The following is a 26108-nucleotide window of genomic DNA, read 5'->3' on the forward strand; positions in this document are numbered from 1 at the left end:
GATATCAATGCAGAAGCTATTTTGGGGTACCTGTGAAGTCGTATAAACCATACGGTTCACTTCTGGACAAATGGCATTCAGTAAAGCCTCAATTTCTCCTGCGTGTTGGAATGCCTGTAAATCTCTTGGCAGGCAGTCCTCCACTGACTGCAGGAACTCTTCCAACTCTTCCATATTGCATTGTGATGCCACCCGTCGTACAGTGTATGGTTTAGTTTGCTGACGGCTATCAATGGGTAGAGTTACAGAGTTTCCATAATCCTCAGGCTGTGCCATCAGCTCACTGTCTTCTTGTGATGGCATGCACTCCAAGAGCTCGGTGGTAGATAACTCCTCATAGTCTGTTAAAGTCTTTGAATACCAGCCAGGGGTTTCATTAAGAGTCCTAAAGGCAGACCCTGTAGAAGACCTCCCTATGGAGTACTTGTAATCTCCAATATTGACAGTATCTTTTTCATTCAAGTTTTCCAGGTCAGATTGCACCTGTTGTGGCTCTTGAATCAGGCAACCACTTTGGTAAAGGGAATGGTTATCTCGTGTAGGTGTGAAAGGGAACTCATCTTGTCCTGAGCTTAGGGACCGAAGCCTTTTCAAATCCCCAGACAAGTGCATGGCCTCTGAGGAAGAGAGGCTCCTGGTGCCCGGGCCCGCCTTCCTGTGGGAGCGTTGAGCATGCCGTTCCCTCTCCACAGTGGGACTGTAAAGGCCTGAGTCTTCTTCGGACGTCAGAGAGCTGGTCACACTCTGCCCTCTTATTCCAACGATCATTCCAGGTCTCTCCGCACTCCCAGAACACAAAATTCCACTGCGGCTGGCATACTCTCCAAGATTTGCAGGTGCAAAAGTCCGCCATGACCGTCGATAATGAGGTTGCTTCTCTCCACTCTGGGGACGTGACTTTGGCAGCACGGTATCTGTTGGTCTGATAATATTCCCATTGAGTTTGAGACCATCAAAGACAGTCCGTTCGTCCAACGTGGCGGGTTTACGGGTATGGAGTTCAAAAGAACTGGAGGTGGAGAGGACTCCATTTCCACATAGACTGCTGAAGTCAAGAGTGCGGTGAGTATAGGGTAATGTACCCGCAAAATGATGCGATGAGAGGCTACCTTTAGAGCTTGAGTCAATCTGCTCATTGAGGCGCACAGTGTCATAAATGGACCTCTGAGGGACATAGCAGTCATCAATGTTTATGTCCTCCTCCTCCCCCTTTCCTACACAGGATGGGTTTTGTCTGAGGCAATCTGGTCGACTCAGCGGTTTCCCCATGCCAAAACATACACTCCTCTGACTACAAAGGGGGTTAAAAACAATAATCTTACTGTGTATCTTGCTTCAGTGTGTGTAATCCTAGAAAAAAAATTGCAAATTATGTTTCTACTTCAAAAATATTAAATAGATCACAATTACTGCGTATGTTCTTAATATAAGAAATACCATCTCATACATTATGGTACACTAGTATAAGAAGCAAATTTAAATAAATTATATTCTGGTGCTGAAGTTTCATGAAGAACCCATTCATTCGTTCCGTTTAAGCCTCTCCCCTTTGCATTGCCAAAAGTTAATCCCATTTCTTTTGGTGCCGTGGCCGAAAATCTTTGCAGATTCCATCCTAAAACCGACATGTGCAATGTGAAGTATCCACGCCTGAATCTCGCCAGGTCCCCGGAAAAAGTGTGGTTTATTCCAAAGTGTGCTGGTACTCTAAGCATAAACAAAACAGCCAGTCCTTTCTCTCTCCCTGCTCAGCTCACAGTGACAGACACCCTCCTGGCAGAGGCTCCGTTGCCCCGCCCCCGTTCATTATTCACACAACATCTGCCACAACTCCATTTGTGCTCGGAGCCGCACCGGCACATGCTGATTGGTGGATGTAGGACCCAATGACCTCCTCCCAACCCAGTGTTTAATTCCCCTTTATGTCTCCATGGCCCATATGACTTCACTTCGAAGTCATCATCTACATCATGACATAATCACTCATTTATCTTTTGGTTTTTTTTTTCTGACTAAAAGAACTGGGAAAATGACTTCAGTTACAATGCTTTCAACACATATTAATTCTCACTTTTCAGTGTCTTTTCTTCCATTTGGAAGGTTGTACTGAACCCTGCAGATACTCTTAATTACTTTCGAATGCTGAGGGAGGCACAGGTCGCAGGAAATTTAACACTAGCCGCCATGCCAAGTGCATGAAGGGGCTGGCTTTGTTTGTCCTATGACCTAGGTAGACAGCGGGAAGGCAGCAAAAGGATAAGAAGCAATTGATGACAGGATTTTTTTCCCCAGGATTCTCAGTGAGCCAGAACAACTAAAGGAGCAAACAATCCCAACTTCTTTGTCCTGCTCGTCATGCATGAGTGGAGATTAGGTAAAAGAAGATGGCAGAGATGAATTGCCCTTTGAGATCTGCCTGGATTTAGAAGAAGAAAAAAAAAAACAAGTCCATCGACTGAGAACCCTTTTTTATGCAGGTCATTTTTGTTTAAACATCAAACATTTAGTTTGTGCTATTTTTTTTTTTTCGCAACATTTTTCACCAGCATGATCAATTTCATCGATAATATTCATCCTTCAACTAAACAAAGAGCCATTATGGCCTAAGGAACAAAAGCAAGCTAATAATAAATGCATTATACTAGGCCTGAACGATATGTCGTGTGAACATTGTCATCGCGATGTGAGAATGTGCAATACTCGAATCGCAAGGACATGTGATATTTTAATTTTTGTTTTGAAAACGCAACCTTGTTTTTCTCCTTAATGCTCATACAGCGCCACAGCCTCTACCCCCAGCTAAGCAGTGGGACCAAACTGTTTTTCTTGGTCACCAGTGCACCTAACGTTTGGTACCTAAAGTTAACAATGATTGACAGGTTTGTAGCTCTGATCTGGCCAGAGAGGACTCGGTAGCTCTACGATCAAATATACAAATGTGTTAATCATTGTTAAGCTTGTTACACACCAGTGGTAGCCCAGTCCGAAGTGTGCTGTGGCAACTTATTTATTGTGAACAGCAAGTGGGAGGCTGTTCTCTGCAGCCTAAGCGTCAAAGCACGAGTGAATTTGAGTGGACCCACTCAATGAAGCATTTAATAAAGACAATCATTTTTCTACGTTATTCTTGTTTAAAAATAATTCACATTATGAAGGTGGTGTGCGTGGGTTTTCTCCGGGTTCCTGCCACATCCCAAAAAACGTGCATGGTATGCTGACTGAAAACTCCAAATTGCTGTACGTGTGCGTGTGTGCCTGAATGGTTGTGTGTCTATATGGGCACTTTCACACTAGCTCCTGTTTGGTCCGTTTTAAACGGTCCAGAATTATTTTTCTCAGATAGTTGGCTTCATTTTCAGTCCGCTTTAAGCGCATGCTGCTTTGCTTGTGAATGCAACTGGAGTGGAGTTGTGATGCTCCAGGCTTTGACGCTGCACGCAGGGCATCCTTGGAAGCAGAAGTACAGTGTGCACGCTATTCAAAATCAACAATGGCAAGATGACAGATTAACCATAGCCAAATGTTGTTGTGCTGCGCAAGCAGTTTCATTTGATACACAGAATCCAGTTCTAATGTGGTGGTTGTGTTTTGCATGCTTTTCCTGAACGGACAGTGACAGGCGGAGCCTCTCGGGGCAGCCGTTTTGTAAGTCTCGCTCTCCTGGAAGCAGCGACGATTTGACAGTCCAAAAAGCCACAAAAGTAAGAGTGATAGCACACCTGTGTGATTTGGGGTACCATGCGGTTCCTTTTCGTGGTTTAACTTTCCCCTACGCATTTTTTATATACTCCAGTTCGCTCGGCATCAAGTCAGGAGGGAGTGACTCAGCCACTGGCCGAGCGGCGACTTAATTTACGCTACATTACATCCAGCGTCACAGCACCACACTTTCCCGCGGCACACTTCATCCCCTCCCAGGAGGGAGGCGTTTCCTCTTCTATTTTTCCAATCAATGCGTGCACCTTTGGTCCATGTGATGCTACTGGGATAGTTCAGTTGGCGCAGTACGAATGCTGAACCTTTTCAACAAGTCATTTGCAAGTGTTGTTGCGAGGTAGCTCTCCAACCAGACCCTGGTCCTCTAGGTCTAATGTAAAAGCACCTTATGCGCCCTGAGACTGGCTGGCAAACAGTTGAGGGTGTACCCCGCCTTCTGCCTGGAGTTAGCGTTGATAGGCTCCAGCACCCCCGTGACACTCGTGAGGATAAGGTTTCAGAAGATGAATGAATGAATGAATTGGCATTAGAGGTGACGCAATAAAAAATGTGGTTGCGCCTACATTTTGTGCTGGCGCGACTTAAGAAAAAAGTTCGGCGCACCAGTGCAAAAAGTAAGTGTGGAGCTTTAGCTATATAAATCGCAATGTTAATTTTTTCCTATATCGTTCAGCCCTATCCAGAGCTGTTCAAGTTGTCTGGTGAAAATTCTTCTAGTTTAAATATCTCCAATTAACTTTTATAACTGGATTTTAGTAAATTGTTTATTTTGTGTTTGCAGTACTCACAATAACATGAATGAATTAGATTACATTAACATATTTATTATGAGCTTACAGTACTTGATTAGCTTTAGTGCTGCTCATTCATTATATGCAGGTGATTTTTTTTTTCACATGAAATAATTCTACAACATAAACACTCAAGGGGTTAATTCAGGGGAATTAAACTATTTTAAAATGTTCAACAATGCATTTAAAACAGAAGAGACATTGGCTCTTGACAAACTGATGAATGATTTGTTAATGCTTGGTGTGAAATGAACAATTAGTAGTATAACCTTAACCGTATAACCAGAACTCTTTTCAACACCTTCACTAACTTCACAGCAATTTAGTAAGTAAATATTGTAGCGAGCAACATGAAGAAGAATGACAGAGACTGGCTTTAGTTTTAACACTTGTTGTTCTTGTTCCCCATACACCGCACGACCCCAAGAAATAACGCCTCTTATTGAACAGAACACCCATGACATAACAACAGCAATCACTACTCTCAGTTGTGGTTGCCAAAACAACCCATCATGCATTGCAGCAAAACAGGTATAGTGGTATGATAAATTATCTGAACCTTTTGGATTTTTTCACATTTCTGCATAAAATCACCATCAAATGTGATCTGCTATTTGTCAAGATCACACAGATGAAAAAACTGTCTGCTTTAACTAAAACCACCCAAACATTTATAGGTTTTCATATTTTAATGAAGATCGCATGCAAACAATGAGAGAAGGGGGAAAAATAAGTCGGTGAACCCTCTGCCTAAGGAGACTTAAAGAGCAATTGAAACCAATGTTTACCAAACAATTTAAGTCAGGTCTGTGCCCAATCACTGATGAGTGGTTTAAAGCTGCCCTGCCCACTATAAAACACACACCTGGTAAGAATTGTCTTGATGAGAAGCATTGTCTGTTATGCATCATGGCTCAGTCAAAAGGGCCGTCTGAAGACCTGCGATCAAGGATTGTTGATTTGTATAAAGCTGGGAAAGGATACAAAACCATCTCTAAAAGTCTGGATGTTGATCAATCGACAGTCAGAAAAGTTGTCAACAAATGGAGAGAGTTTGGCATTGTTGCTTCTTTCCCAGGGAGTGGCCGTCCACCAGAGATGACGCCAAGAGTTCAGCGCAGAATACTCAGAGAAGTAAAAAAGAACCCTAGAGTGTCCGCTAAATACTTACAAAAATCACTGGCACAGTCCAATATCTCTGTGCACACATCAACTAGTATATGTAAAACTATGGCCAAGAACAGTGTTCATGGAAGAACTCCACAGAGGAAGCCCCTGCTGTTTAAAAAAAAAAAAAAAAAAAACTTTGTTGTTTAATGTTTACGAAAAGGCACTTGGACACGCCACAGAGGTTTTAGCAAAATAGTTTGTGGACTGATGAAATCAAAGTTGAATTGTTTGGGAGTAACACACAACACCTCGGAAGCATGTGTGGAGGAAAAAAATGGAACAGCTCACCAACATCAACACGTCATCCCCACTGTAAAGCATGCTGGAGGGGGCATCATGATTTGGGGCTGTTTTGCTACCTCAGAACTTGCAGTCATTAATGGAAAAATGAATTCAAACTTTATCAGGATGTTTTGCAGGAAAAACTGTCAGACAGTTGAAGCCAAAATGACGATGGATGCTGCAACAAGACAATGATCTAAAACACAAAGTAAATCAACTTTAGAATGGTTTCAGAACAACAAAATAAATGTTCTGGAGTGGCCAAGTCAAAGTCCAGAATTGAATCCCATTGAGATGCTATGGCTTGACCTAAAGACAGCGATTCATTCCAGACATCCCAGAAATCTGATTGAACTACAGCAGTTTTGTAGAGATGGGCGAAGATTAGTCCTGATCGATGCGCGAGACTCATCTGCAGCTACAGGAAGCGTCTTGTTGAAGTTATTGCTGCCAAAGGGGGGTGGGGGCAAGAAATATCAAATGTGATGTTTCACTTACTTATTTTTCCCCCTTCTGTCATTGATTGCATACTATCCTCATTGAAATATGAAAACCTATAAATGTTTGGGTGGTTTTAGTCAAAGCAGACACTGTTTTTCATCTGTTTGATTTTGACAACGATCAGATCACATTTGATGGTGATTTTATGCAGAAATGTGAGAAATTCCAAAAGGTTCAGCTACTTTTTCAAACCACTGTAAATAACAGTCAGTACAATGTTTTATTATTTTATAAACTGTCGCGTTGCCATATATAACAAGGCAACGCGTCAGTTTATGAAAGAATAAAATATTTACTTACCAAATCAATGTTAAGTAAGTAAAGCAAGTGAAGGTGTTGAAGAAAGCTCTGGTTTAAGGCGCTGTTCACCGTGGACATGTACAGGAATGTTTTGGTTTCAGAAAAGCACGAAATAGACAAGGCAGATCTGCGCGTCTCTGAAAAAACGCTTAAAGAACACTGGGTACAAAAAATTATTTTTTCTAATTTGACTTAACCAAGATACATCAAGTTAGGCATGTTTTCCAGACCCAAATTACTTACTTACTTACTTACTTAGTTACTTACTTATTAAAAATTAACAGGCTCAAAACAGGTTAATAAAAATTGAGTTTGGTTCACTTATCATATTTAATTAAGTTGTATATAAGCTTTTGCAGTTTAGTTTTTTACAATATTGTTCAGGCCAACTTTATACATACATATATATAATGTATGTCTCAAGTTTTAAATTAGATTGAACAAAAAATTAGAAACAATGTCATACTGTATTTCAAACAAAAAAGGGAGAGAGAGAAAGAAAGGCATTGTTTTCCTGTTTGTTTGTTTTTTTACTTCAGCCTCAAAGCACAAACACGTAAAATTTTACTAAAGTAAGTTTCAAAGTTATAGTGGTGGCTCAGTGGTTTGAAATTGGAGAATAGCAGCTCAGTTGTGGCATCACAACATAAAGTGTAAAAACCTCAGTGGACTGTAATTTCATGTACCATCCTGATACAACACCACCTATCTATGAATCATTCTACATTTCTCCTTTAATGTGACATTACAATGTGGTGGTAATAAACATTTTCTTCTACCATGAACTCAAATGGATTAGCTGCACTGACTCAGAAGATAGAAATCCCGTTTTGAATGAAAACAGACACTGATGTAATGTCTGAAGAGCACGAGTCACCCACGCTATAACCCCCAGCGCTGTTTAGTCACGAAACAGCCAATCACCCCATACAATACATACAGATACAGTTCATACAGTATGCACCTTCCACTGGCAAGCTTCCTGAGCTTACGTCAGGCATATCTCTTGTAAAACCTGACCTAAAATGGTAAGAGCCCATGAAAGAGAGGACCCAAGAGCGGTGCCTCTCTGTTTAGTCTTCTCTCAGTAAAGTCAGTAACACGAACCTTATCCACAGAATAAAATCAGAGTATGATGCCAGTGGATCATGTTTTTTTTTTTTTTTTTTTTTTTTTAAAGCAATAAATCCATAGCAGCCAAACATGTAAAAAGTCTGCTTGACTGCTTTTGACAATACTTTGACACAAAAGAATAGGATGGGGGTTTCCCACTAATTCCCCTCTGATCCCAGGACAAAGACGGGTGGAAAACATCACCTCTTACAGAAAGACTCCCTCATCGCTGCAACTTAAACCAAGGTTTGACTGTGACACTTCAGCATTCCCTTTTTGCCCCCCTCCTCTTCCCTCAAAAAGAAGAAAAACACTCCTTTGACCTACATCTTTGAACTGACACATCTGTGTCAATTGACCAAAACACATCTGTTTACATTGTTTCAGTGTAATGCTATTTAATACCTGAAAAGATCCTCAGTGTTTATCATATTACAGTTCTAAATGTAGGCTAATCCTCTTTTGGACTACTCCATAGGAATTTATAGGCTTTTAAAATATTTGTGTCAAAACCTTGTTAATAACTGCCATAGCTGTCATTTTTGATGATATCCAGTCAAGGGGAAGAATTAAGAACAGACTCTAAAGATAGCATCACAGATATACTGCATGACAGTGATTACAGGGATGACATGTCCAAGTTAAACCCATCAATTACTCACATACAAAAAGCTTTGACAGTCTTTGAGATAGCCAAGTTGATTTCCATTCATGTAACCCAGCATGAGTTTGGTATAGTATAACAGTTGATAAGCCATCAGGCCCTTTTTTAAGTCGCAACACCAGTTAAGTTTAACCCGTTACCTCACAAATGTCCATCTTCCCAAAGGAGAAGAAGCACTGGTGGCAAAAAGGAGACCAACTCCATACTTTCTTACTTACATTCATCAATCATCTCATATTGACAGCAGCTCATTAACTCATGCCCAAACCATCTCAGTCTGTCCACTCTGACTTTATCTCCAAATCCTCTAACATGCGCTGTCCCTCTGATATACTCATTCCTGATCCTATCCATCCTGGTCACTCCCAAAGAGAAACTCATCATCTTAATCTCTACCACCACCAGCTCTGTTTCCTGTCTTTTCCTCAGTGGCGCTGTCTCCAGACCATACAACATCGCTGGTCACAACACAGTTTTATAAACGTTTCTTTTCATTTTAGCTGAAACGCTTCAATCACACATCACACCTGACACTTTTCTCCACCCGTTCCAGCCTGACTGCACACACTTCTTCACTACTTTTCCACACTCTCCATTGCTCTGTACTGTTGAGCCTAAATACTTAAACTCCTCCACTTTCTTGGTCTCTTCTCCCTGTAGCTTCACTCTTCCACTCTTCCCTCTCATTTACACAGAGATGCTCCGTCTTGCTACGACGAACTTTCATTCCCCACCTTTCCAGAGCAAACCTTCACATCTCTAGTTTCTACTTTGCCTCTTCCCTACTCTCACTACAGATCACAATGTTATCTGCAAACATCATAGTCCATGGAAATTCCCGTCTGTCATCCTGTCCATTACCATAGCGAACAAGAAGGGGCTCAGAGCTGATCCCTGATGTAGTCCCACCTCCACTTTGAACTCCTCTGTCACACCAACAGCACACCTCACCACTGTCTTACAGTCCTCATACATGTTTTTTTTTTTGTAAAAAAAAAAGTGGGTACTTCATCCACCACTTTCAATGGCACCGAAAGAGTAAATCTACTACAGTCAGACTAGACTCTCGCCTTGTCTCAAAATCTACCTACCAATTCAATCAACATTCTCTTTGTTAACACCAGATGCCTTTGACGAGCATGCAGTCCCCAGAGAGTTGTTGCTTTTGTACTGAGAGGTTTCAAATGAAGCCTGTTGGTCACGTGTTCCACTGTGAGTCAATGTTGTGGAAGTGATCTGCATATTTTAGCACTACTATGAAACTGCAAAGTAGTATGATGAAACTGTGATTTGCTTGGTTTTTAATCAAAAAGAGAGAAATATATATATTGAGTAAGATTTAAATTTTACTACTATTATATTATTGGATTACAACGTATTCAAAAAATAAGGATAATACTTCAATCTATCAAGCCATCCATCTTTATACTTTCTGTAGTAATTGCATTGATTGTTGCTCGGAGCTGGTGCCAGCTTTCTTTGGGTAAAACAAACACAGTACCAGAGGTGGGTGGTAACGAGTAACATTTACTCCATTTCATGTGCTTGAGTAACTTTTTGAGAACAATGTACTTCTATGAGTAGTTTAACAAAGCAATTATTTTTACTCTTACTTGAGTAGATTCGTGAAGAAGAACCTCTACTCTTACTCTGCTACTTTGGGCTACACTAGTCGTTAAATGTTTCCTCTTTATTCGACATATATGATTTGACTTTGCGTTTTTTTGCCAGCGACGCCAACAGTAGCATTACCAGTTTCACCAATAAGAAGTTGCAACAATAATCACATGACTCCATCATAACAATCAGACTCAAGCTTGCGTTTTGTCTATAAAGCACCGTAAAAATTATTATTTGTCATACAGCGCTGTCCTCAACATGACTCAATTGCACAGATTTTAACCTCCCTCCCAGTTTTTATTTGGCACTGATTGACCACGGAAAACAAGAGATATAATCCATTTAATTTCATAATAGGAACTATGAAGGAACTATACACCATTCAACTCAAGTAATTCCTTGTTTTTCGCGGTTAATGGGGACCCTCCCGCGAACAAATCCACGACGTAGAGGCGGAGCTTATTTACATTTTCTAAAAAATTTGTGCGTTCACTGTATTTATTCAGATTTAACAACATTGGAAAGTGACACATATTAGACATGTTGTTTCCCTTTTTCCCTATATAAAAAAACTATTTACTATATCTATACTACAGTATATATATATTTACAATATTTATAATGACTATATTTTTAGAAGTGGTTTTTAAGCACTGTAAATGTAATAATTATGATATAAATGAGATATACAGTATATATATAATAAAACAATTGATTAGTATATGTATACATATACAGTTTACAGTATATAAATATATATACTGTATAATATAGTATATTTCAACACTGCAAAAACACCTCCTTAAAACTAAATTCCTTTGTTTAGAGTGTAACTTTACTAGAAATAAGTGAAATCATCTGCCAGTGCTTCAAATAAATTTGACACAGATTTCTTGAAATAAGAAAAACAGCTGAAAATAATCTTAAGACTTATTTTAAGAAATAAATTAGTATAATTAATCTTAAAAAGGCTTTGAAATATCAGAAATTGTCTTAATTCCAGAATATATATTGTTTAAAACATTATCTGAAAGCATTTTTTTTTTGAGTTAGGTGAAAAATGACCTACTTCTGGATGCATGGGCTTAATAAGAACAAATAGTAATATTTACTTAAAACAAGTGGAATGATATGACACACCAATCTGTTAACACGTCTTTAAAACTCAAAAGAAGATGGAGAAAATTACTTGACTAGATTCAAGAAAAATATTATAGTTAAGACATTAACAAATTGCAGTGTAATATTTTGACCAGTGAGTGCATTCTATACCCAAATCTGGATTTAATATAGAAGAAGGTTTGTTGCTCAAATTTTCCAAATACATGTTAAAATGCAGTTGTGATTGCTAAATACAAAAGATTGTTGGGGCACATACCTTAAAGGCTTCCAGCTGTTGATTGATGATGTCCGTCTCCATGCCGACCGCTCCTTGTGACGCGTCTTTGTCCACGGCTCTGGAAAGCTGATCCTCCAAGCGATGTAGTTTTCCACAAAGCTCCTCAAGCTTGATGAGTGTACTCTGTACCTGCCCCTCCCTGCCTTTGGCCCGGTCCATCAGCTTGCCACACTGCTTGCTCAGCGCATCCAGGTCTCTCTTCAGGCCCAAGAGGTCAGGTGACGAGTCTGTCTCAAGCATCCTCTTACATCCATCCTTTGCATTGGCTGTGTTTACCATCAGCTCTTGCAGTTGTGCTACAAAGCTGTCAATGTTCTCCTGTTGCTTCTTCAGAACAACCAAGTCCAGATCCACAGGAGCCATACTGTCCAACTCATCATCCAGGTCTGTGAAGCGGGTGAACATCTCACGGATACTATTTTGGAACTGCCCGATGCCCTGCAATTTACCTTCCAGGTTCTGGCATTTCTCCTCTAGCCTCTTATTAAGGACGCTGTATTCCTTTTCTATGCTGTCGACTTGCAGTAAGAGGTCTGTCACTCCATCAACATCTGGCAGATCGACTACAAGAGTCTTTGCTAAACTCGTAAGGTGTTCTAGTTGGTTTTGCACTCCTTCCAGGCTCTTTTGTTGGGCTTTCATGTTGGTCAAGTTCTTATTGCTGTATGCATGAACTCCCTGTGAATCATAAGAATCTAGAAGTGTCTTAGCTCCTTCTAGATGAGTCTTGGCCTCTTTGGAGCCTTCATTAAATTCTTTAATTGCATAAGAGATTTTCTCCAGGGATTCTTTTTTATTCTGAAGACCTTCCAAAACACAGTCCACTCTTTCAGAGATGCTAGCAGCCTCTTTTTTAACTCCCTCTGTGTCAGTATCAGCCAACTCTAGAAGGCTCTCTGCTGCAGTGTTCATCTGTTCCACCATCCCTCTGTGCTTATCCACGTCCTTCTGAAGGGCTTTCGCTTGAGTTACCGCATTCTCCACAGCAACAAGGTCAAGAGTGAGTTTGACTCCACCCTCACTGGTTTCACAGTCCTTCACCCAAGTTTTGAGTTTCTCAACATGCTCCTCAAACTTCTGAGCTCTCTGCAGAGCAGCCTTAAGTTTGTCAGCATGCACTTCGGTGTTCTTCTTCACCTCCTGCCAGTTAGAGGAGAGGAGAGACAGCTGACCTTGGAGTGCCAACTTTTCTGCACCGTCAGTGCTCTGAAGAAGCGTCTCTCCTTCCCCTGCTATGGTACTGTAAGTAGTGTTCTGCTCGATTAGCGCCGACTGCAGGTTACGATGCTCATTCAGAGTTTTTTGCAAAACATCCACTTTGGCGGAGATGGGCCGAGGCTTCGACTGATCCTGCAGCTTCTCAGCCAGCCAGGACTGGAAATCTTTAGAGGTCTGATGAAACTGCTGAGAGCTAGCGAATGTTGAGTTCAGCTGCTCAATTTGTTTGGCTGCAGCAGAAGAAACAGAACATTTGTTAAATGTAGAATAAATGACAATAAGATCAAGATCCCCTTAAGAAAAAAACGTGAGCACAAGAGAGAGGAAATTTAAAACAATTTGAGACAAATAGGACTGTTATCTTTTGTCATTTTCACCTATTGTCATAGACACACACTTGTTAGGCAGTCATGGTGATCATTCTCAACTTATTCACAATAGCCAATGAGTGGATCCTTCATGGGAAAAACATTGGAAGAAAATTGGATGTTCCACGACCACAAATATGAAAAAATAACTTAACCTCCCAAGTCATTTGGCTGTAAGTTGAGCCAGGAAAACATTCTCGAGTTGTCATTAAATAAAGATGACGAACCTGCTCTCTCTTCCAACTGTTTGAAAGGTTTGCTGACACTCTCCAACTGCCTGTCTAAGTCAGCTTTGAGATAGTCCTCAGTCACCATCGCTTTAAGATCTGCATGAACAGCTTCGGCCTGCTTCAGCTTCGGCTTCTCTTCTCTCAGTTGAAGCGAGATGTTGTGGACATCCTCCAGCTGCTTCTTCACCGCATCGGGTTGTGTACTACTCGCCTGATGTCTGCCGAGCTGATCTTCAAGTTGAGCAGCTGTCTGGCCAAGAGTACTCAGTAGCTCTTGGAACATTCCCGTCTTCACCACAGCTTGGTCGATGAGGCCGTCTCGCTGATCCAGCTGCCCGATAAGTCCTTGCCATTTGTCGGTGACTGTAGCGAGCTGATCTCTCACCAGCTTACCGTTTGAAGGGTCTTGGCTATCCGACGAGTTTAAAATGGCAGAGGCAGCTTCCTTGAGTTGCTCGAACTGAGGCTTGCGGCTCTTGAATTCATTCTGGAGGATCTTAACATAAGAAACAGTAAACATGTTCAGTCCATCCTACACTAGACCCCAATTCAAGCAGTTTAATTGAACTTTAAACACCAAATTTCATTTAGCTAGAACTAACATCTTGTCCTTCGCCACAATACAGGGTGACCCAAAAAAAAGTTTACACTGCCATAATACAACTTAAATGCCATGTTTATTCATCTTAGAATCAGAATTTAATCACAAATTATACATTATTGTAAAGAACATGTACAGTACACTCTATTTTTCAATGTGTCCTCCCTTAAGTGTCACAACAGCCTCCAGGCGCCTGCTGAACGCTTGACAGGTCTTCTTTATGTAGGATGCTGTCATCTTTTCCCAAGATCTAACAATGGACCTCTCCAAGGCTGCCACAGAAGTTTGTGGGTTCTTACAGGCACTGTCCTCCACAGTTGCCCATATGCTATAATCCAGGGGATTGAGATCTGGACTCTGGGGTGGCCACATATCACCTTGTCAATCAATTTTTTGGTCCGCACAGATCGGCACTTCCAGACCCAGGTTTTCGTGAGGCTGTTCCAGTATCTTTCAGCTTCTTTTTAACTTTGTAGACTGCACATCTGGATATTCTCAGAATTGCTGCAATCTCAGTAGGTGTCAGACCGGCACGCAGCAATTCAGGTACAGCTAAAGTTTTCTTCATTTTCAGCAGAAGCACAGGAATTGTAGAGACGAGAGATTACCAGCTGCATTGAGTGACCTTAATGAATCACTTAAGCATGACAACCTATTTAGATATGTTTCAATGGCTTTTAAACAAGCAGTCAACTGAGTGTAAACTTTTTTTGGGTCACCCTGTATGACGAAATAGTCTCAAAACAAAACAGTGGCGGATCATTTTGACCCGAGGACAACACGAGGGTTAATAAGACCAAACGGATGATTCAACGGGAGTCAGGGCTACATTTCTCACGAATATGAACCTGTTATTATTTTATACAAAACTCAGAAAATGTTTTTTTTTCTTCAGATATAAAAAGTTCAATTATTACAAGGGTAAATTTTATATTTATGAGCAATAAATTTTTAATATTCTTATATTATTTTGAATATATTAAATTTAGACTTTTTTTTTTTTATACAATTCTATAAATTATGTCTACCTGGACTTGTTGCTTCTGCATTTTAAGCATGTTGGGGTCAATTGAGAGCGGTCCAAGGACACTCATCATCAGCTCCTTCTCTGACAGCCATTGGCCAAGCTGAACTTGAGAGCTTTGGACAATATCCAGATTCTTGTTGGACTGCTCCAGGTGCTGCTTCCTTTCCAACACCGAGCCACTGATATCTGCCCAAGCAGCATCTATAACAGCAGAGCATGATTCCATCAAGTGTCCGCATCTCATACTGTGCAGAGCTTGGCTTTATAAATGTGTTAATTTGATTTTAAAAAGATGGTGCTGTGCTGTGACATGGACAATGACAAACAAGCTATATTGGGATTCTGTGAAAAGACCAAATATTGGCGCTTACCTATCTCTTCCAACATCTGCCTCCATTTATCTGCCTCCTGTGAGTTTGGTTGAGTTTCAATCAAGTCAGTGAGCTTCTCCCTCACCTTGTGGAGCTGCTCTTTCTTCTGCTTCATGCTGTCTTCAAACACCTGAGTGAAAAAAAAAATATGTACAGATATCTAATATCTGTCTAATATATGTACTTTCAATTTGAATTTTAACAGCCGAAAATATTTTGAGCAACTATCAACTAAAACTAGACCAAATCTGTATAAGATTTCGTCGACTAAAACTAAGACGAAAATATTTTGAACCGACTGAAATATGACTAAGACTAAAAATGATTTTTGTCCAAATGACTAAGACAAAAATTAAAAGGGCAAAAACAACACTGCCCATGAGATATGGGCTTGCAATTTTATTTAGAAGTTAATAACTGTACATAAAGGTGATATTCTCGCTGTCATCACTTGAACTTAAATTGCCCAAAATGATTAATGTAGAGAAAAAAGTTTTCAAGTTTTTATCTCATCACCTTCTGCTGTTCAAGCTGTGTTTTCACTGCATCTTTCTCTGTGGCACCATTCTTCCAAGAGGATGCGGTCTTTTTCATGTCCTCCAGCCATGTCATCATGTGTTCAGTCTCCTTTTTGGCATCCTTCAGCTCCCGCACCGATCCACCCAGTTCGGCGGATCGACGCTTCAGCGTGTCACCCAGACAGGAATAGCCCTCGTTGACGAATGACATATTTTGCTGGATTGTCATCAGCTCTGAGGAATTCACAGAATAAAAATATGAATAGCCTGTCATTTCTTCATTTTTGCAAATTGATACACATTACTGGCACAATTATATGACGTAGACCCTTTCCAAAACATTTGAATTAAAAAAAAATTTGACTATTAAGGAAATATTTCCTCAAATGCAAATAAATTAACTTTCACATGACATCGACTATATATGGCGGAAAACACAGACAAGGCTGAAAAAGCAGTTTCTGCTCTTGCACCCCTCTTTAAAAGAAACTGCTGTATTTTAAGTCAAAACAACTGTTGTGTTTGATAGAGCAATATGTCTATATGCTGCCATATCAGATTCATGCCGCAATAAGCCCCCGAACTATTTTTAATTTGTGTGTTTTACCCTGAAAACCCCTGTTTACAGACGTCGCGCAACCGCTTTTGTTTCAACCTAGCCATAAAAAGAAGGTAAGTAATCGTATTTATTATTTTATTTGAAATGTCTGTCATTTTTAGCTTAGAATCATTAATTGATGTCCAATATTTAGTTAAAAAAAAAAAAAAAACACTTTAGAAAATTATTCACTCGCATATTTTAAACTTTTAAACAAATGATGTCATAATGAAAAAATTGGCGTCTGTAAAAAAGTCACGGATATCTACCTCATAACTATCGCTTAGTTGTATTTTTTTCGTTACTGTCGCATTTTCCCCAATATTTTAGATGATAAATATTCGACTCGAACAAAGACAAATTGAAAAACTTTTAAAAGGGTAAATATATGAAAAAGAAAATCTCGACCACTCCTTGATGTTTGCGACCATGTTTCACCCATAAAATCCCCCAAAAGTCATGACACTCGGTGATACATGGTACATGAAGTATTTGGATCGAAACATGGTAAGTACGCGATAATATCTCATTAAATTCATGGCGTCTGTATTTCTGCTCACGCATGCTCTCATCTCCAGATAGGGTTTTGCTGTTTTAAATTTTTTTTAAATGCCCTCCTGTTCAAAATTTTTCTTCCCCCAGAAAATTGACATTTTAAGATTTCCAATGATGTGTCACACGTGCATAGCGGACAATTTTGTAATTTGGACAAATTGGGGGTCTCAGAGCAGAACTTCAAATCACCTTAGTGTTTTCCGCCATTTATTTTTTTTATTTTAATGTCCAAACATATTGAGAACAACAACTTTTCTGATGAAAGTAATTCTAAAGATGAACTACTACTGATTATTTAATCTTTTATCTGTGAGTATTTTAGTGCTTTAAAGGCATATTTTACACATAAGCAGAGGTGGGGAGAGACGCGTTACATTTACTCCGTTATATTTAAGTAATTTGAGTTGGAGTATTTTTTTTGAGTAACTTTTTGTGAATTTGTGAAGAAGAAATACTACTCTTACTCAGCAACTTTGGGATACACAAGTCGTTTCATTTTTACTCTTTATTCTACATATTAATTTTTACTTTTTTATTATGCCAGAGATGTCAACAGTAGTGTTACGTTTTTCAACAACGAGATGTGCCAACAATAATCACATGACCCCATAACACCAATCAGACTCAAGCTTGCCGTTTCGATGATGACGCTGGTCTGTTCAATCACGTCGCACCTTTAAGCACTATAAAAAAAATAACTAGGGCTGTCAAACGATTAAAATTTTTAATGGAGTTAATCACAGCTTAAAAATTAATTAATTGTAATTAATCGCAATTCAAACCATCTCTAAAATATGCCATATTTTTCTGTAAATTATTGTTGGAATGGAAAGATAAGAGAAGAATATATACATTCAACATACTGTACATAAGTACTGTATTTGTTTATTATAACAATAAATCCACAAGATGGCATTAACATTATTAACATTCTTTCTGTAAAAGGGATCCACAGATAAGATAAATGTGAGTTTATATATTGTGACTAAATATTGCCATCTAGTGTATTTGTTGAGCTAAACGAAATGTTTGAATAGATTTTGACCAAAGTCTGAGTATTATTTTGCATAGCTATTTTGATTGGCAATGCTAGTTCACTTTGTATTGAGCGCTTTTCTTTTTGTGAACATAATTTTTTTTTAGAGATAGGAATATTATTTTTGTTGTGCTTTCAGTAAATGATAATGTAGCGACCAAATGCATGATGGGAAGTTGGGCAACCATGACTGTCAGTGGTGGCTGCAAATGGTATATCATCTCTGCGTTGTGTTAAATCAAGGTGTTAAAAAAAGATCTCCTGTCATTCTTCCCCATGTCTCTCGCCACAATAGCTATAATTGTTGTGGAAGAGATGCCAAAGCTTTTGCCAATAAATAGCGCGGCCCCAATGAATGCCTGTGTCCGCTCCACTCGCTTGTCTCTGCCTATTAGCTCTCAATATACATAAAACAGCGCCAGTGTAGTTTGTTAGCGGCAATGCGTGAGTGGGTTATTCCGTGCATGCGTTAAATATTTGAACGTGATTAATTTAAAAAATTAATCACCGCTCGTTAACGCGAAAAATTTGACAGCCCTAAAAATAACGTATTTGGGGTAGTCAAAGGGTTAATTCCGACTTATGCGGAAATTCAGGTTACAACGCCAGCACGGCACTCGTTCGTAACCCCTGGACTACCTGTATTCACTGTATTCAAACTAGGAACTATTTTATGCACTAGAGGGCACCCATGCTCTTTGGATGAATGATGCTTCAGTTCTGTTGATTTTTTTTCTCTTGCCGAATTATTTATTTATTTATTGTTTTTCGTATTTATTTGGTTTAATGTGGTTATGGAATTGGTTATAGTCAAGGCGTAGGTTTGGGCTCAACATTGGTAAAGATGATATAAAAGCATAACCTGCATGTACAATTTTTGCTGGGGAAGGGACATTAAAAAGACCAATCAGATCGGGTATATGAGCCTAATTAATTGAGAGGCTAAATGATCAATGCAAAATAAATCTGTATTGACTTATTCTAATTTTCTTTCTGTATTGGTTCAGGTGATACACCGTTCGATTCAAACCTTTTTTTTTTTCCCAAACACTACTAAGAAACATTTTGAAAACTTCCACAATAAATGTCTGGATTTCATAAGCAAAAAAAAAAACATTTGTCTTAAGACCACTCAACACTGTCTCTCTAAATAAAGAAATAGAACTTAAATAAAAAAAATTTTAAAACTTTTTAGTCAGGATATTATAAATATAAATAAAAATGGAGCCTTCCTCCAGGTAGACTGCTTTTGCTCACAAGCACAGCTAAAGGCAACAAAAATTGAAACCTTTTTACCTCAACTATGATTAAGGTACGATTATATGAAAAAAATGTCTGCATAGGCTGAAATTATTTTTAAATAATTAATGTAGGAAATAAATAAATTCATTTGAAATAAGTGCAAGTCATCAGCCAATCAAACGTGCGTTTGAGGGGGAAAAATGGACCGGCACATTCAGCAAGTGAAAATGGGTAAATGTAAGTCTGAACATAATTAAAATAATTCACTTAATAATGGTAGGGTCAATTCTATCCTTACAACATATGGGAACACAATCTAAATTACATATATAACTGAACTCATTATATTATGCAAATAAGGTTGCTTAAAAGTTGGTGGGGAGAATTTGAGCATCCTGAACAGTTGGTAGTTTTATGTCCCTATCGTCCCTATGCAAACCTGTGCCCTTGGGATATTGTACAGTATAATAATAACAGTTCATAAATATAACTTTGTGCTGAAAAAAAACAACAACAAAAAAACATTATAAGCAGTTAATCACAATGTTACTCATTACTTAAGTATTCTTCTCATCAAATACTTTACTTGTACTTAAACACATTTTATGGATGACTACTTTTACTTTTAATTGAATAATATTATTCGGAAGTAACGCTACTCTTACTCTAGAACAATCTTTGGCTACTCTACGCACCTCTGTACATAAGGCATATAAATAAACCTCCGTTTGGTTAAAAGCAGTACAGCTCATGCCATATTCTAATTTTAATATGAAAATATTTAGTTGTAAAATCACTTACGTAAGAAACCCTAAGGCTCATGCCAATGTTTTTTTTTCTGGCATCGAAAAGCGCAGTAGGGCTGGACAATGTATATAAAAAAAATATGATGTCAAGTAATGTTAGTCATTATTTCTTCATGTTGCATGCCTCAATAACATTACAGTAGATTTTCCAGCACTACAATACTGCCATACCCAGTCATGTTATTTGCATTCACATTGTAATAGCCTCATGCACATCTGATTACCTTTATTGGTTAAGTAGGAATTGCTCACTGGACCACCACCATTAGTAAGAGCTAATACAGAGACATGAAGACAAAGCTCAAGACATATTTCCAGTTAGCCAACATCAACATGCACAATAACAGCAACCCTCCACATCACTTTTCATAATTCATACAGACGGTGTTAAGTGGGTTCACCTGTCTTGTTAGTGATCTTAGCTTTGGCAGGGGATGTGAGACTAGCAATCCGATTGCATAGAGAAGCTCCTCTGGTGTTCAAGTCCTGCAGAGCAGGACCTTTCGATGTCCATTCTTCCAGCAAACCCTAAGAAAAAAATGTATAGAATAGCAGCCAATGATTTACACAATTTGACTACTACTTCTGTCGAAAATCATTAGTTGTGACTAAGTCTGTCGTGATATGCAATAAGTCAATTAATCACACGGTGAATAAAAATGTTAATTTTTGTTCTGCATGTGTTTGCGTGTGCTGTGTGCACTCGGCACACGTGCGTGCTGATCGCATATGAGACTTTTTTTTTTTTTTTCAAAGATGGTTGTTGGTCATCAACACACTGTAGAATTAACCAACATACAATATACAAAATAAGGCAACACATCTATATTTAACATTCTAAAACATTAGCACTGCTACATTGAGACTAACAGAAAAAAGACAATGTACTAACTACTTTAGCCTGCTATGAAACATTGGTAGTCTTGTCATAAACGTAAACTTGCGGTTAAAAGGTGACATTTTAACATGAAAACTCGCTGGTTTACAGCATTTGCAAACAATGGCATATAAAGAAAAAAAATCTATTACTGACACCACATGCATGACGAAAATAAAAGTTGTTTTGTTTTTAACTGAGTGTAAAGCTTATCATTAGCGGCTTAGCGAACGTACTTCCAGTGAACATTTTAAAATAAATGCACATAATGTTCAACATGTAAATATATATTCGATTCTACACTAAAAATAGGATTAAAATGACACCCATTCCGAAAAATTTGATTTGCAATGAATAATTTGTCTTCAAATTTAATAACATGCACACTTTGCAGGACAAGATGACAGTCATTTTGGATCGAATAAACACTTTGATGGACTTTAATTGACAGAGAATATATACAGTGGGGGGTTCTCCCCACTGTATATACATATTAGCGGTGTAACGGTACGCAAAAATCTCGGTTCGGTACGTACCTCGGTTTTGAGGTCACGGTTCGGTTCATTTTCGGTACAGTAAAAAAACAAAATGCAAAATATAAATGTGCTAGTTGTTTATTACACACTTTTGTGCTTTCAACAATAGGAACAGTAGCCTATACAAAGCTGGAATTCTGCTCAAAAAGTAGCGGGTATTTAAAGATAATAATCCAACAACAATTTGCCTTTCAGACCCCACATATTGGTCAGCTTTCTTTCTGAAAGAAAGAAGAAAAAAGAAGTCCTGTGCTAAAGAGAAAAGCAATCCCAATGACAAATATTTTAACATGTATTTTACAAATGAAATGCCTCAATGAATTTTTTTCCCTCATGAACGGTTTAAAAGCTTTATGGGTGGATTTCCTCAAGTTAAAGCGCCACACAGAAATTAATAAATATAATTTTGTAAGAAGGATCCGTGTATTATTTTTATTATTTCATTACAGGTGCTTTAGCTCATTACAATTTATTTTATTTAAATGAGCTATTATTTATTTTATTATGTGTTTGCATTTTACAAATGTGATGTAGTATTCATTTATATTGTATATTTTATGTTGTATAACTTTAGTTCCTATGTGAATACGAGTTCCTACTTGTTTTGTCATGGTAGGAGGATTTTGTATTGAACACGGGGCCGTGTTGGTTATTATTACTAGAGATGTCCCGATCCGATATTTGGATCGGATCGGACGCCGATATGGGCAAAAAAATGCGCATCGGTATCGGTTCGGAACACAGGAAAAATTCCGATCTAGACTTCCGATCCAGTTTTTTTCTAAAGTTGGCTGAGTTGGTTAAAAAAAATTGCCAGTAACATTGAAAATCGGCAATAATTTATGAGACAATATATCACCTACTAAAATTTGTTATCACGACAGGCATAGTAGTGACAGTTAGTGAAAAGACAATTTGTTTTTTTCGGTTTGGTATGTGCTTATAGTGACTCACAGTGACTATTTGGAAGTCCTTCTCCAAACTTTTAGCATTGCAACTTTTCTCCGCCACAGGCACCTTCTCATTGGTCTCCTCCAGCCACTTGCTGAAAAGACCGGCCGCAGCCCTGAACTCTCCCAGCAAGTCTTGACAGGATGAAACCTCCTCATCCCTGCAGAGTTGACAAAACTAGTCAGAAAGTGTCCAGGATCTAATTTGTGGTACTTTGAGGAACAGATAACAAGGAAATGGGAAGTACTTTTCTTTGACTGTGTCTTTGAAAGTGCTGAAGATGTTTACGAGATTGTCCATCTTGCTCTGGATCTGTGCTCTGTTACCATCTTTACTCATTTCACAGAGCTCCTTGGAAAGGGTCTGCAACTTCTCCACATTACCGTAATGTTCAACCATCTCAGCTTTTGCATTCTAGACAAAACCAAAAACGTCATTGTTTCGGCAATTGTGCTAAATTGTGACTCTCTGGTGGTCCATTTACCTGTGTTAGCTGAGCGAGTTCTTCAAATGTTTTCCCAGGCCCGTCAGTCTCATACAGATCTTGCGAACGTTTCACAACAAACTGCTGTACATTTTCTGCAACATTCTCAAACTCTTCCACTTTATCTTTAATTTCTTCAAGGCGTGCAACTTTCTGCTTATGCTTGTCACAGGTGTCTGAGAACCGTTTTGAGAGAGCGTCCATCTTGGACTGTAGGAGAGCCGCAGAGGAGGGGTCGGCTGTCTCCGAAAACTTCTTCACTTTCGATTTCATGGCTGCGATGCTGCTCTGGCGACTTGCGATGTCCTGCTCTATAGCCTTTAAAAAGCAAAAAATATGGAAAACTTTGAAAAGGAGACAATCACTGGAAATGCCAAATACAACTAGGCCTGCAAGCAGGACTGAACGGGCCCTCGCAGTTTGGCGCAACTCTGACATATCACAACTCAGATCTCACACAGCTCAGGGTGATGGCAGATTGTCTCTCATCATCTCCTGAGAAACTAACCTGTGCTGGAAACTCGCCTATTTTTCTATTTATTTGTGTGCAACCGCTTTTGTGTTGCAGGCATGGCTGACAGAGATGGTTTTGTATATGAGAAATGCATTCATACAGCTAGGTGAAATAAGACCCTATTGAAGAGGGACCTTCAAAAAAGGAAGTGCTACTGAGCTGTGCAGCCACGCTCCAATCAAAAACCAAAATGAATCTTCTAATTGGGCCAATGCGACCAAGTGTGCCAAATTTCGTGGCTCTATAAGCTGCCTAGGTCCCTGAAGAAATGTACTGGCAACAGACAGAGACATGTGGATATGGGCCTTAAAATGTTGAATTACAAAAGGTCTTGTAACTATACTGACCAACTGGAAAGGAGCTGGACATGTAAAAGAGTGACTTTCTGTTGCCACGAGTTAGCGCTGTAGGTCTGATGCAAAGGACCCCAACAAAACTTTTCAGGGTTGGACTCTCATCAAGCACGGGAAGTTTGGCGCAGATATGTTGTATATCTGTCAAGTTATGACAATTTGAAATTTGTGTTGAGAAAAAATTGTCACGGTCATTCTCACTTTCCTGTTTAGAGCCTCCTGCTTAAAACCTCAGAATTTTTCATCAGGCACCTGAACACATGTCTTAAAGCTCCCCTGATGCAGGTTTGAGGTCATTTGCAGGTTTGAGGTCACTTTTTTTCCATGGAGGAGGAGTCTGTTTTTAGTATAATGGGTAATATTTCAATGCAGCCATGTTCAGGCCTTTCATACCTTTCATACATGAATATGATATGAATGATATGAAAAAGAATTAACCTTGGATCAGGGAGATATAAGTCATTTAATGAATTTGGCGGGTTGCCAAAAAAAAGGTAGACTTTGGCATTTGGCACCCCGCCCAAGTCAGGCCTATGAATGAAAACTCAACATTTTGATAACATTATACCTCATATGTCTCATGGACAGTCTCACCAATTTTGAGGAGGTTCCAACTAACTCCCCAGGCGCCAACGTCTCAAATGTGCACCCTGTAAATCACAGGTGTCAAACCGATTCCAGAAAGGGCCAAGTGGGTGCTGGATTTTGTTCCAACCGATACCGTGCAGAGTTTAACCAATGAACTTCCTACTGAAACAAGCAGCACCTGACAAAAGTTTAACTGATTACACATGTAAAAGATCTGATTGGTGAAAAGGTGTCCTCTTCATTGGTTGGAAAACAAACCTACACCCACTTGGCCCTTTCTGGAATCGGTTTGACACCTGTGCTGTAAATGGACTAAAATAGCATGGTTTTCACATTCAATCCAAATTGGCTATGGGATATGGGTCCAAGAGACTTTTTGGTGCAGTTTTGCACAAGGTATCAACCCCCCAATTTTCATAACTCTGCGTTAAGAAAAAAAACTAATAAAAGAGGTCTTTTTGAAAAAACGGCACGATGTTGAGCCATTTTGTTACGGTTTTTCGCAAGGTCTCAAAATTATGTAAATTTACACCAAGCCGCATGTATCTGCAAATATTGGTGAGTTTTCAAGCATGTTAAGGCCTCCAAATTGCTCATTTTCATTTTGCCATGAAAAAAAGAATAATAATATTAGTAATAATGATATTAATAATACTTTGCATTACAATAGAGCTCTCACACCACTTGGTGCTCAGGCCCTAATGATGGGGCTAATGTACCCATTGCCTTCTGAATCCTTAGTGCCGCTAAATGTAACTTCAATTGTATTAGGAATAGGCCTGTTTCAACCAGATTTTTTAAAACGTAGCCCCTAAATTACATTTCCCATGCTCTGATTGGTTGGCAAGAGCAAAAGTTGTTACTTATTTATCTCCAACTAGCAAAACCAGTCTGTAGCAATCTGCACGCAACAATATAGTATTTATCAGTCAGCAGTTAGAATGATGTACTTCATGTAAACATTTCATCGTGTTGTAATCATTTTACAACACTAATATTAATTCCAAATTGCTCCAGATTGTAGATGGCAGTTGTGAATTTTAATGGTTTCTAAAATTATGACAATAATGACAGTGGCGACATTATAAAGTGGTTAAAATTGAGTAAGTCCCCAATAAAGGCCCATGTAGGTACCAAATGTTTGTAATGTACTAACAAAAATACATACCGTTTCTTTGCTTAGCATGTCTGTTAGAGACGCAGAGTCCAATGGAATTTGTCCATTCTCTTTCACACTGGCCTCCACTCCCTCCATCCACCTCATCATCTCATCCAGTCCATCCTGGACACTCATGGAGCGAGTCAAGGTGATCTGCAGCTTCTCATTGCGATCGCTCACAGCCTTGGACAAATTGTCATATCGCTCCACTATGTCATCTATTGCATAATGACAAAATAAGCAGTTTTGATCAACACTTCAATTATAGCCACATTTGATAACATTTAGAGATACTCACCTACTGTCTCCTGGATCTCGTCTAAGTTGCTCAACAGGTTTCCATCAGATGTGATCAAAGAATCAGCTGCCTTGGATAGTGTGTCAATAGCAGTCTGATGTCCGCTCATCTGACCTTGTAAAACCTATGGAAGAAAAACTGAGGTTGACTTTTCCGATCCAGCATGTGATGAGAGAATCAAAACATAATTAAGATGAAGTTAAATAGCCACATATTTAGGT

General features: G+C 39.0%; 1 protein-coding gene across 13 annotated transcripts in view; it reads right to left on the reverse strand.

The window, feature by feature from the left end:
• Positions 1-26108, reverse strand: part of dst (dystonin) — a 255373-nt gene that overhangs the window by 73558 nt on the left and 155707 nt on the right. For all 13 annotated transcript variants that reach the window (XM_057848283.1, XM_057848279.1, XM_057848273.1 and 10 more), the window contains 12 exons: positions 25888-26011; positions 25599-25807; positions 22976-23293; positions 22739-22905; positions 22495-22651; positions 20529-20655; positions 20352-20402; positions 15889-16124; positions 15373-15502; positions 15003-15202; positions 13371-13869; positions 11537-13005 (listed from right to left, as the gene is read on the reverse strand). In XM_057848283.1, the coding sequence (XP_057704266.1) occupies positions 11537-13005; positions 13371-13869; positions 15003-15202; positions 15373-15502; positions 15889-16124; positions 20352-20402; positions 20529-20655; positions 22495-22651; positions 22739-22905; positions 22976-23293; positions 25599-25807; positions 25888-26011 (3687 nt within the window). The remainder of the gene's footprint in view (positions 1-11536; positions 13006-13370; positions 13870-15002; positions 15203-15372; positions 15503-15888; positions 16125-20351; positions 20403-20528; positions 20656-22494; positions 22652-22738; positions 22906-22975; positions 23294-25598; positions 25808-25887; positions 26012-26108) is intronic.

The sequence above is a fragment of the Corythoichthys intestinalis genome, chromosome 10 (assembly GCF_030265065.1).
Source record: "Corythoichthys intestinalis isolate RoL2023-P3 chromosome 10, ASM3026506v1, whole genome shotgun sequence".
Lineage (NCBI taxonomy): Eukaryota > Metazoa > Chordata > Actinopteri > Syngnathiformes > Syngnathidae > Corythoichthys > Corythoichthys intestinalis.